This window comes from Anarrhichthys ocellatus, unplaced genomic scaffold (genome assembly GCF_004355925.1).
Source record: "Anarrhichthys ocellatus isolate YVR2014 unplaced genomic scaffold, GSC_Weel_1.0 scaffold8, whole genome shotgun sequence".
In the NCBI taxonomy this organism is placed as follows: domain Eukaryota; kingdom Metazoa; phylum Chordata; class Actinopteri; order Perciformes; family Anarhichadidae; genus Anarrhichthys; species Anarrhichthys ocellatus.
The window spans coordinates 10373772-10386915 of NW_022280038.1; the positions used below are offsets into that span (position 1 = coordinate 10373772).

The window sequence follows — 13144 nt, forward strand, 5'->3', positions numbered from 1 at the left end:
ATATAGTTACCTTCTGTTAATATACAGATACCTTCTGTTAATATACAGATACCTTCTGTTAAGATACAGTTACCTTCTGTTAAGATATAGTTACCTTCTGGAGCTTTTATTTTGAAAAAAAGTAAGTCCAGTCGTAGTTGCCTGATAACAAACAGTGAGATACAGTTTTGTTCCATTTTTTGTATTAAATGTTAAGCACATTGAGTTTCTCGATGATGAAATGTGCTCTGTAAATAAAGCTGCCTTATCCATAGCTCTCTAATCTCTTGTGGTGCTCTTATGTTTCTCAAATGACATAATTTGATACATGAAGCACTCTTCTACGATGCATTCATCGCTAATTCTTTACTGGTAGATTCAAAGTATTTGTGCTTGTGATGACTGTTATTTGGGGCCTTGACTCTTGAGGGAGATGGTTTCTGACATGAGAAGACAACACAACATGTCAGTGTGACTTAGTTCAACCGGATTTCAGCTCATTTTGAAGACTTGCTGTGGAGCAACTCGCTTTCTTCAAGCAGCCTCAATCATTCAAATGATTGCTGCTTTAATACTTTATCTCCCTCTCTGATCTTTGTTTGCTCAGACTGCAGTGTTACAGGAAATGTGTTGTCACCATGGAAACTGAGGCTGTCAAATGAGGATGAAAAAGTTAATATTTGAGAGGCCACCTGCTATTCTTCAAAATCGTGAGCGTCACAGCAGTAAAAGCTCCTTATAAAATGGATCTGATCTAAATTTATCTGCAATTGGGCAGATTATACACGCAGATACATTGTTCTTAATGCACTGGTTAATTTGAAAACATCTGAAATACACATTCAGGTGTTTATTTTATTACTTTGTTTGTTTACGTCTGTAGATTTCTCTTAAATTCACCAAAAGTTACCATTACATAATGCCTCATTTGCATATAAACACATAACATTTCAGTAAACTTGTAATACAATAAATAATGATCTTAATGTGAGTGATGAAGTGGTGAAGTTTCATGGTGATATCTATGAGTTCAACAAGATAAACTGCTCTTAACTTGTCAATCAGTCTTTGTCTTAAAGTATTTATTAAGAACGGCCCGGACGCACATTCATTACTCCTTAAATCCCATTCAGTACTTTTATCGATTTCTTTCCGTAAAATGTACCTCAGTGATGAATAACACATGAAATCAGAAAGCTGGGTTTGTGCAGGAGGAGTGGAGGTACAACAGCAGGGAGAAATAAATCTCTCAAAAAGCATGTAAAGTCAAACTGAGTGTGAGCTGAAAGTTAACCTATATCTCAGTCCCTGAACGCCTCTCAAGGACCTCTGGAGGTCTGTGAGATCCCACTGTGGGACGCTGTGCCCTGGATTTATCTCTTTCATAGGATTTATCATTACAGAGGGAAGAACTCCACAGTAATACATCACGTAGAAGCATCTTTATAATTATAAATACAAGACAATACCAATACTCTAGGGCAGCAATACTGTCGATGCAAAGGGACCAAACAGTGTGAAAGAAGGATTATAGACTTTGTGACATGATGAGAGTAAATACTTCATTTATTTCCAGATTCCAATATAAATGTTATTGATGATACACAGTGTATGACAACATACTGATATGTTCAATTAAAAACTCAAATATTCATCATTCCAAATCAAATAATGAAATATATGAATGAGTACTAAATAATATAGAATTCATATTTAACTATATTTGTAAAGACTAAATGAAAAAAAAGTTTATTAAATATATATATTTTTTAAAAACTGTTTATTGATAAAAACAATTAAATATACAAACATTGCAAACATTACATAACATATACAGAAAAACAGAAATATGAATTGAGATAAAGAAATAATAATAATAATTTAAGAAAATAGACTTAAGATAAATAAATATTACATCATAATAATGAAAAAGAAGTTATTCTACCAAGCTGTTCTACTATATTTTGCGTTGATTAGTTTAATAAGAGTGTACATATATTCTTTAAATTCACATTAAATAAATTAAGCGGCATTTGGTATAACTTTTGTTTTTTTGCATTTATGTCTGTAAAAATCCACCATATGTAATCAATAAGTTTGAAATAAAGTAAATGTTGTATTTATGACATTTTTTTACTCTCAATTTTGATATTATGATTGATGTTATACAATATATAATCTTTCATTCGAGTCCAAAAAGTTGTGGTTCATTGTTGCAAAAGATTACATTTTGGAGAAATATAGATATTGTGTAAAATGTTGATGTGTAGGTTACATATTTAACCTTGGCTTTATTGATAATACAGGATAATATATGATATAGTAAAAGCTTTAAAAACCACGCCCTCTGCTACAGTAACCTGTAAAAAAAAACTAACCTGGAACCATAAAACTAATCTTTCTCACGTGACGTCACCCCGCCGACCCGACCAATGAAATCGCTTCTTCAAAGTTTTGCCGCGAGGAGCGGTGCAGAGCTGAGGTGGTGTGTGCGTGTTTTCTGAAGAGAATAACTGGTTAGCTGGTTTAAATAGATGTATGATTGAATCAACACTTTGATAACTTGTTAACGTATCAGTTACGGTGTTGAGTTCAGGCTCCGTGTGTGTGTTGAGGTTTCCTTACTGACTTTTCAATGTTGCAGCAACCACACGCTTTGTTGTTGTTGTGGGCGGAGCGTTAGCATGCTAGCTGCTAGCCTTTAGCTAACACCGGCTACTTCCAGGTAACAATAACAACAACCGCCTGTGGACTCGCATCCTGTCTCCTGTCCTCGGACCCGACCTCATGGATCCCGGTGGAAGTGAACTGGACTCCAGCCTGCCTCAGCCCGAGAACCCGTGTCTGATCGTGGAGGACTCCCAGCCGGACGGTGTCGCTCTGGAGGACGACCCCGAGAGCAGCTACCGAGCTCTGCTGGCCCGGCGCCTGTCCAGCCTGCAGCCTACGTCCCGCAGCCCGGTGCTGGTGAGCTGCAAACTGATTATGTACCAAAGTAACTTAAACATCCGAGGCTGGTTTCTGGTTTCTGATGCAGCAGTTGAGACTGTTTCATGTAGTCTTTTGAATATAATTGGTCAGCAGTGGTGCAGGAAGTGTTCAGGTAATATATTGTGAGCAATTTAAGTTTTAAAGCGCTCCTAATTATGGATATTATGTGATACAGTATATTTACTTGTAGGAGTCTGGTCATTTCATGCATTAAGTGTCTGTGAGGGGGGGTTGAGGAATGTGTTGGAAAGTGGCTGGGTGAGGTGTGAAGTTTAGGACAATGGGTCAAGGGCCAAGGAGGGGCTTAGTTCTCTCTGTGTCCAAAAGTTATGGACCTAACAATATGCAGTTAAAAGCAAGTTTCCCTGTCCAATGAAGTAGTTTAACATGTTAAAGAAACATCCCCTGTTAGTGTTACAGTATCATTTGTTATATCATTGGGTTATTGCATGAGCAGTGTTTATCATCACGTTAACATGGACACTATTACTACTCTCAGGTATCTTACTCGATAACAATTCATGTTGTTAAAAGAAGATATTTTTAAATTTTGTGTGAAATATTTGAATCTGGAAAAATATCACGTAACCCTCAAATACATTTCGTGGAGTAAATAGTACAATATTTTCTTCTGAAATACTCAAGTAAAGTATAGATTGTACAGTACTTGAGTAAACATAGATGGTCAGCCATCTTGTTGACACTTTTCCACCAATATATTTTGGGTTTTTCTAACCCCATGAGAGCACAACATGTCCACAGATGGAGACATCCATCCATCCCATATTCAGGTTACTTGGTGAGATCGGACGAGAGGCTGAGAGGCTGAGTGCACTCTGGACAAGTCACCAGACATGTTTTTAATCTTTAAATGTGTTTGACGAGTCGACAGTTTATCACAAAGCTAAAAGCCGCTGAGGAAGCAGAGAGAGGTTGAAATATTCAGAATTTAATCGTTTTGTTTATAATTAATTTGTTAGTTTGATCTTATTTTCTGCCAACTAGAAGAAATCTTTTTATAGTAGTTTGTTTGAGAACAGAAGCAGACTGGAGTGTATCGTTAAACCACTGTCCTTCATTAAAGGCACACTTAACCCCAAAATCAAAAATACATATTTTTCCTCTTATGTGCAGTGCTATTTATTACAATACGGTCTGTGGATTATCTTGAGTAAACGGGTCAGGATTTCTGAGAAGAGACTGCTAAGTTACCTTTTTGGTGCTTTTTGAGACCCACAAGCTGAGTGTCGCATAGTGCCGTTATATTGGACAAAAGGCAGACATCTCTACAGCTCCAAAAAATAGGAAACTCACACCAAAACAATCTGAATTGATGAATAGCACTACAGGTAAGAGGACAAACTGTCCCTTTAAAGTTAGAATTGTTGAGATTTATCTTGAAGTTCGTTACTTTGTTAAACTAGTGACGATTTTGTTTTCCAGGAACTGATTTCCTCCCCGCTAGGAAGCAGATACTCTCAGAGTGACAGCCAATCAGAGAGCTCCCTCAGTAACAACCAAGCTGAACCTGGTCAGTGCCTTTCTAACAACATGTACTTCTATTTCACTTATCCTGTACGAAATAAAAACAATGCTATTTTCTTTGTTTAGGCATTCTAATGGCGGCCAATCCCAGCTCTGCATTCGAGGAGGAAAGTCAAGTTCTAAACATTTGCCCTCCGAACAAGAAAAAGTATGTGAGGACCAGACATGTTTACTTGATGCTCGGGGTCAGACGAGGATAAAGTCTTCTCACTTTCTCTGCTCCCTATTGGTTCAGGTGTGCAGCAGAGGACACGGAGATGGATTCTGGAGCTGATTCTACCACACACTGCATTCAGTCTGAGGGTATGAGTTCCTCTCACGTATTCAGAAAGAATAATGCCAACATCCAGTCTAGAGTTGAACATGACGGCATGTGTTAATGGCATCGATGTGTCTTGTGTTTCAGGGGGAGCCTCTCAATTTGGTTTTCTGGAGCTCTCTCAGAGTCAGGATCTGCGCGGTGAAGTGATGAACAGTCGGGAGGAAGAAGAAGAAGACAGTGTTCCTCAGCCAGACGCCAAGAGACTCACCAAATTAGGTATTAACCCTCTGAACCACAAGCAGTTTGTTTGTTTTTTTGCTCCTTTCACATTTTACGCTCGAGGCCTCGTGGCCTCCATTTTCACAGCAATATAAAAGTCGTGCTCCTCTACGGAAACAGAACCATCGTGACTAGAAGTAGAGAGAACTCAAACATGTCTTTAGTGCAGAACAACACAGTTATGACATAAATCACAAAAAAGAAAAAACGCAAGTTGAATTGGTTTCATCATTTATTTTACAAAAATTGAAAAACAATGGAATCCATGTATTGTTCCTTATTTTCATATGCCCACAAGTGTTACCAATGTTGGGGAAACTTCTGGAGGTTTTTGACAATTTTAAGCTTTGTTTTTGTTGCTTTTTCTGACTGAAACACATGATGTGTTCAAGGACTTTCAGAGAGATGAAATCTGACTTTAATGTCAGTTTTCACAGCATCAGTCTATTATAATGTGTTACAGCCTTGAAAGTGGCTGTAAGGAGGGGGGGGGGGGGGGTCTGACCAGAACAACAGGTCAAAGGCCAAGGAGGAGCTTATTTGATTTCAGCCAATCATTGAGCTGATCGATGGGCTAAGGAATGTGTAATATGAGACATTTCAGAGCCTCTGCAGGGACAAAGGGTTTGAAACTCTGGAAGACTTCAGATTCTCTTTAAACTTATCCTGCTGACGGATCAGGAGCAGGGAGGGGGGGGGGCATCTTCCTTTGCCTTTTGTTTGAGACATTTTGAACATAACAGAAGCAAAATATAACTCACAAACAGTCACTGGTGGAAATAGACCCTTTATTCACAGTTAGATGTGTCGGCTGCCCGATGAGCAACGGCTCTCACTCGTTCTTCAGAGGCAGACCGTGAAATTGGTGAAATAAAACGTCTGCAGGAAAATAACCGGTAATGGTCAACAGCCAATATATTCATCCCAACCCTAATTTATACTTTGTTTTTTACCTTTCAGCTCAGGATGCATACATGAAGTATAAAGAGGGTTGAAACGTCCAAATGTCGAGGACATTGTTCTGTTTGCTCCAGAACAACTGCTCTTATCTCACTGTGCACTGAGATGCTGCTGTTGAAATGCAAACATGTACCGTGTGTGTGTGAGAGTTAGACCCACTGGACGCAGCATGGCAGCGAGTGTAATGGTTCATTATTTAGTACCTGATCACAGCGTTCACACCGTTTAAAGACTCAATCTAACTTCTACCTTCTTTTCATCGCCAGCAGAGCAGAACGTCAGCTCCAGGACTTCAGAGAGTCCGGACAACAAAGCAGTGAGGTTCGGCTTCATTCTGTGTTTAAATCTCATCACCGGGACACATGCTGGCCTGGGGTGAGCAGTGTTGTTTGTTTCTGTCCTCCTCCAGGTCTGAGGTGAGCTCCAGCAGCTCACTGGAGTCTTCGGGTCAGTCGGGGAGGCAGCTGGGCATCCAGGTTCTGCTGCACTCTGAGGGCCTGCAGGCCTCCGATGAGCAGGACTGTGAGATCCTGTCCTCACAGGAGGACATGTTCGACGCCGACAAGACCGGTAAATGTGTGTGTGTGTGTGTGCCGCGATTTGTAGCAAATGCGCTAAAACGTTAGAGCTGCAGGGAAGGGATGTCACGATACCCGAAAGACCTGAAAGTTAAGACTTCTGTCTTTTGTCCCCTCTCCGTTACCTCGGGGCTCCTCTCAGGTGCTGCGGTGGACAGCACGGTCTCTGAGCCGGAGCAGCAAGGTCGCCCGACCGCGACGCCGGCTCACTCCTTGCGGCTGCTGCATCTGTCTGGACAGGGAACACTGGTGCAGGAAAGTCTGTCCCAGTAAGTCACGGGAGGAGCTCTCATATTGCTGTCAACTCACAAGCACAACGCAGAAAATACCCTGAAGTTCTGCTCTCTCTCTTTGCCCACTTTTTTCTAGGAGCTCCGTTGACTACGTTGCCCCGACCCCAGACACCTTCAGCCACACCCCTTTAATTATTCCCAGCTCACCGACGGGACCAGAGAATGAACGCGGTAAATGATTTGACCGACTTTGACGACTGAATTTTAAATAGACGGAACAAGTCGGCTGGTGAAAAGAGCTAAAACTTTCCTCGTCAGGTGCCGATGAACCGATGGATACCTCGCTGCCCCCAGAAGACCGAGCGGGAGAGAAGGAGGAGGAGCCGATGGAGACGGAGGCCGCCTCTAAGCCACACCCATCCGCCTCGACTCCCGTCTCCCAGAATTCCCCTGGTTTTGTGTTGGAGCGAACTCTCTCTTTACCCTCCCAGCCAGAGTTCTCTCATGTATGTACTTCTTTATTTATTTTCTCATTTGACTTATGCAGTCTTTTCCTTTACTTATTTGCTGTAAGGCTGCAGCACACGACACACTACTGACATTTAAATGAATCTACTAATTGTTGAGTAAAATGTCAGAAAATTGGAAAATATTCCAAATATTCCACGTGTGTGTTTGTTTCTCAGGACGTGTTTGTCCCGACGCAGAGCCAGGACGCACCGCAACAGTCCGATAAGAAGACGGGCGAGACGCAGTCTCAGCGCCCGGAGTCGGCTTCCTTCACTCTGCCTCTGCTGCTCTCTTGCGGTAGTCCAGCTCGGCAGACCTCGGAACATCTGGAGGAGGACAGCCAGGCCACTCAGATCGAGGAGCCGCCCGGTGTCGACGCCAGCGACTCTGTGGTTTCACATCAGAGGAGCGAGAGCAACGGCGTCCCTCCGGAGTCACAAGCTCCCACCAGTTCCAAAGCCTCCGCCTCTGCTGAATCGCCAAAGCATCGCAGCGAATGTGCCAAGAACGATTCGTCCGATGCGGTGCCAAAGTCCGAAGCGCACAAAAAGACATCTTTGAATGTAGAAAATGTGAATGTAAAGGACGACGAGAGTGACGGCAATGAGGCGAGCCCCGCCGACGTGGTGTCCTGCTCGCAACCAAAGTTGGATTCCTCCGATCTGACTGTTAACAGCTGTGTGCAGGAGACCCCCCCTGCAGATGCTACACCCCGAAGTTTGACCTCGCCGCCCACGATCTCTCAGGCGTCTGCTGTGGATGTGGCGAAGGGTTCTGCAGACTCGAGGAAGGAAGGAGGAAGTGCAAAGAGTCCGTCGGTAAAATCGTCGTCACAGAAGTGTGGAGCGGTTGTTAACAGTCAAACAGCGAAAGAGGTGATGGGTGAGCGGAGGCAGGGTGGAGTAGTAGAAGAGGAGGAGGTGGTGATGGAGGAGGGTTCAGAGATAGCTGTGGCCCTCTCCCAGAGCCAGCTGTTGTCCCCTGAGCCCATGGAGGAGGAGGAGGAGGAGGAGGAGGAGGAGGAGGAAAAGAAGAAGAGTGAAGACCGAGGAGAGGACAGCGTCATCATTGTCACAGACAGCGAGAGAGACTCCCAGGCTCTCCAGAAAGACGCGACGCCACAATCTCAGACCAACAGCTCCCAGTCCATCTCCACCAACGGTCATCAGTCCCAGGCTCAGGCCAAGAAGGTCCACGCGGCTCCTGATAGGCTCTCCCAGACTCAGAGGGCGGGGCCTGACCCAGAGGGGCTCAAAGACAAGAGCCTGAGTGACAGCTCGGGAGGTAAGCATGGCACAGACGTACTGCATGTCAGCATAGTGCGATATCATGACTTAGTGAAAAGACGTTCCACTAATATGACAGGTTGGGACTTCTTCTATGTGAAATGATCTAGTTGCACCTTTCAGGCCTCTAAAATGACTGTAATGTAATAAGTGTAATTACTCTTTGAATGAATTTGAAATGACGGTCGTCACGCCCCCAGTTCAGAGGAACAGTTGCAAAGCAATGTACTGCTATGTTACTTGTTTTAGACATCTTTAAAGACTCAACAGCAGTTTAAGTTTACGCCAGTTTACCTTGCCGGCGGGGGACTGAGGCTGCTGCAGCCATCTATGCTCTCGCCAAAGCCACCAGACCTCATCGAAAAATATCAGTATTTTTGAAAGTTTATAGTGCCTTCGTACCAGTTATGTTCTAGTCAAGATCGGTTTCAAGACTCTTTTTGGAGGTCTCGTCATCAACGCCATGTTTAAGCGGACTTCTCTCAGACAAAGACCAGTGAAGACCACCACTGTGAGGATATCACTGACATCATTACCCTGATTGTTTGTCCACATTAACCTCATCGCTGCAGAGCCTTTTGATTATTCGATCAAGACGTTTCTCATGGTACACGCACACACACACATTTACAGTACAAACGGCAGAAGAGGAGAGTGAAGAGGAATCTCGATGTGTGTTTTTGGGAATGTGGATCTTTCAGATCAGTTTGAGAACTCAGTGGTTTGAATGTTCCACATTTTATTTGTGCGAGGGTCTCGCACTGGTCTGGTCTTGGTCTTGTTGTGGTCTCGATACACTCTGGTCTTTGTCATGACTTGGGATCTATTGAGGTGGTCTTGACTACAACACTAGTTCATACACATGAGTCCAGCATGTTAAAGGGTTCCTGGTTGGTGTTTTGTGGAGTTCTGGAGTATATATTGAGTTAGAGTTCTCCCTCGAAGGCTACGTGTTACAAGGATCCAACAAGGACACATTACATCTAAAACCCATTAAATGTTCTGTGACGGTTATTCTACAGAGTTCCATTAGAGGTAAAGGTGGCGTCCCAGTTAGAGTCGCATCATTCCTCATTCTGATCGGCTTTAACAGGAACCGTGCACTGAACTAGATGCAATCTGATTCCAGGAATGCTTTTATTATTTTACTACAGATATTTCTTTCCACTTCACGCTTCCTAAAGAAGGGGAGCTGATTGGTCCTGTGGTCGGAGCCACGCCCCCTCTAATCAGCCAGCTGAAGCAGACGCTGAGACACAGCACTCCCATCGGTGGGTTCAACGACACACAACAACAACAACAACAACTTGTCTACTGAACGGTCTGAGGCCGAGGTTCTTTAATCTGTTTTCTTTTTCTGCAGAGATGACTTCCTTCTCTGAGAAGTCGGGCGTGGCGGCTGATGGGGCGATGGCAGCCAGTGACATCGTGTCGGGGGAAAGCGGGGACGACACGACGGAGAAGGGAGACGGGAAGCTGAGTCTGAGGATGAAGCTGGTGACCCCCGTGGAAGAGGGCAGCTCGGAGCGCTTCAGCCTGCAGAGTAAGAGCTCCTCCTCCTCCTCCTCCTCCACGCTCTCAACCCTGCGTCCTCCTGGACCCTCTCTTTAATACATTTCAACATGTTCTACCCCCCCAGAGCCAGCGCTATCAGAAGAGGACGGATCTGTCCCCAAAGTTGCCACTGTTGCCAAGGCTGTAACCAGGTAACCTGGCACTCTGTCTTCATGCACATGAAGTGAATTCTTTCATTCAGTCTCTGGAGGATGAGAAGCAGCTGAACACGCTCTACAGCCTCGACGGTGTCACTTCACACACACAGACACACACACACACACACACACGACGTATTGAGATGTCCTTATGGAAAATAGTTTAAAGGTCCAACTGATGAGACGTGCACCTGTTCTAGTGGTGGGATGTGTTTTCATTCCTGCATAACTGTCAGAGCCCACGTCATTCTGTGTTCTTCATTCTTTATGAGCGTCACTCAGAAATTATATTCATTTCATTGACAGTTTACATTAGCTTCCAGTGACATATTGACTTTATTTCGGGACTTTGCTGTTGTGAACATAATTGTTGCTGCTCTAGAAACAATATTTAGTTATATCTAAATTATGAATATCTTCTAATTCTATGTATGTTTTTAAAAACAATTATTTAGTCGAAGAACCAAGTATCAATAAGAGTAGCCTGTAGATGTACTAGGATCCTAAAGATACCTGTCCCTCCTTGTAGGCCACCGTAGTTCTCAAAGATGCCTTAGAGAGGGAGGGGCTGAGCTCATCAAAGCAGTAGATGCCACTAAAACGTACTCACTGTTCCTTTAACGAAGCTCTGGAGTTATTAGAAACGTGGGTGCCGTGCATCATAAAATGATAACAGATGCGACTAAGAGACGATTATATTTGTTGCAAACTATTTGTATTATCGATTCCTTAAAAGGTTTAATGGATTACTCGTTGCAGACTAACACTTTTGTTTGATTTCCCAGCAGCCCGTCGGTGTTCAGTCGTGTCAGACAGGTGCACAGACTGCAGGAAGCCAGGGAGGACCTCCAGGCTGGAGGCCACAGCACACCTGTCAGGTGAGCACACTCGCTGGTACAGTACAGGAGAGCATCTGCTAGTCTAAATACCATGTGATGCACTCTCTCAGAGCCAGATGGGCTTCTTTAGCTGTAATGACTCTAATAAAGCTGTAGACACTGCTAGAAGGGCCAGAACACTGAGCTTTCATTTCTACAAGTAGAACATGTTGTACCCACTCGTTGTTCATTTCTTTAACCAAAACTGTGACAAAATATGTTCGTCAACAATTTCTAAGACTAGAAGTTAAGTTGAACAATGTCATTAAACCATTAAACACCGACTATAACTGCATGCAGTATTGTTGAAGAGAGAACGAGCTAAAACCAACCGGAGAAACATATACTGTGTGTATATATATGTGTGTGTGTGTGTGTATATATATATGTGTGTATATATATATATATATGTGTGTATATATATATATATATATATATATATATATATACACACACACACACACACACACTCTCTCTCTCTCTCTCCTGGTCCTGTGAGTCTGAATTCAATATATAATAGACATGAATGTGAAAGCTAATACAAGAAGAGTTGATTTTATTTGTGTAGAATGAAGACTTTTGTGCTGCAGGTCTGACCTGCAGGAGCTTCACATGTCCGTGTGAATAGTTTCCCCTGTTGTAATGTATTCTAGTAGACAGAAATAGGTCGTGTGTGTGTGTGAGTGTGAGAGAGACCTACTTCTGGAGTCTGGAGGTGTGATGGATGGTTATTTTCTATATATTCTCTCGGGCCACGAGGAGCAATAAGATGTGAGGGACGCTGCGATTGAATTCTCTCTTCATTCCACTTGTTTCTTCTGCTTCTTGCTGTAAACGGTTTACAGAGATGTGCTGTTTTTCACCTCAATATTAATGAGACGCGAGAGCCACACAGTTTATTTAGCTGCTTTTGTTTTATGGTCGTTTCCATCATATATAGATGATATTATCTAAATAAAAGGTTTGATTTCTGCCGAACTACAGAATACATGAAAGAAACCTACAATGGTCGTGTTACACCGTCGTAGTCCGACAGCGTCATATTTGTGCCTTCTTTACATTTGTATCAGAGGGCAGCTGTTCGCCTCACCACAGAGAGGCTCCCCGCCGTCCTCGCTGGGATGCAACAGCCTCCCCAACAGCCAATCGGAGCCTTCGCAACAGGAAGTGTCGGCGGCACCGCAGGAGACCCGTAAGGCTCCTCCCGGCACCGCCGAGCCCTCCGAGGACAGACGAGGTCCGCCTCGAGCTCCAGAGCCACCCGCCCCCAACAGGACGGATGCCAGACGGGCGGCTCAGCAGACCTTCGACAGCACCGTCGCCTCCAGTCCGTCCAACAAGGTGGGTCACTGACTGTCCACAGCCGGCTCTGTCCGCAGTACAAAGGGTTAATGTGTCAAACCAGTCGTTTTAGTTGGGAACGTGTTCAAAGAGAATTCAAATGCACACCGTTCTGCTCCCAGAGATCTCCTTATGTAGAAGCTATTCTTTCTTTAAAGACTAAAAAGTCTCAAAGTCCTAAATAGGATTCTTTGATTTTGAGTTTTTCCAACAGCGTTAAATATCAGCCTTGTTTCAAAATGTCTAACGCTATAGTTTTGAAGTGGGGTTCTATGAGCCACCACCTCCAGCTGCTCCTTTTGTTTCTGTTATTGTGCGAGTTTGGTGATTTTAAAGTCCAAACTCCATCTACTGCAGTAAAACACTGACTCAGCGCTTTATGCTAGCTCTGAGGTAGCGCTAGCATGGAGGTGCAGTCTGATCACTCTGTCCTGTGTGTCTCAGCTCCGTCAGCGAACAGTCTCCCAGCAGACCAGCTTCGATGCGCCGGGGCTGCGCTCCCCAGCTGGCAGGGTAAGGAGATTCAGAAGGAAAGTTCTGCTCGTGTGTGTGTGTGTGTGTGTGTGTGTGTGTGTGTGTGTGTGTGTGTG

General features: G+C 43.7%; 1 protein-coding gene across 5 annotated transcripts in view; it reads left to right on the top strand.

The window, feature by feature from the left end:
- tp53bp1 (tumor protein p53 binding protein, 1) overlaps nt 1-13144 on the top strand; it is a 27733-nt gene that overhangs the window by 7066 nt on the left and 7523 nt on the right. For 2 of the 5 annotated variants that reach the window (XM_031848510.1, XM_031848514.1), the window contains exons 2-18: nt 2705-2946; nt 4414-4501; nt 4582-4663; nt 4751-4818; nt 4922-5053; nt 6283-6337; nt 6426-6586; nt 6737-6863; nt 6964-7058; nt 7146-7333; nt 7514-8621; nt 9778-9894; nt 9987-10166; nt 10263-10329; nt 11121-11213; nt 12284-12554; nt 12999-13067. In XM_031848510.1, coding sequence (XP_031704370.1) covers nt 2767-2946; nt 4414-4501; nt 4582-4663; nt 4751-4818; nt 4922-5053; nt 6283-6337; nt 6426-6586; nt 6737-6863; nt 6964-7058; nt 7146-7333; nt 7514-8621; nt 9778-9894; nt 9987-10166; nt 10263-10329; nt 11121-11213; nt 12284-12554; nt 12999-13067 — 3081 coding nt within the window. In that variant the 5' untranslated portion in view covers nt 2705-2766. Of the gene's footprint in view, nt 1-1862; nt 2947-4413; nt 4502-4581; nt 4664-4750; nt 4819-4921; nt 5054-6282; nt 6338-6425; nt 6587-6736; nt 6864-6963; nt 7059-7145; nt 7334-7513; nt 8622-9777; nt 9895-9986; nt 10167-10262; nt 10330-11120; nt 11214-12283; nt 12555-12998; nt 13068-13144 lie in introns of those variants that run through there. The other 3 variants (XM_031848513.1, XM_031848512.1, XM_031848511.1) reach the window with 3 other exon arrangements.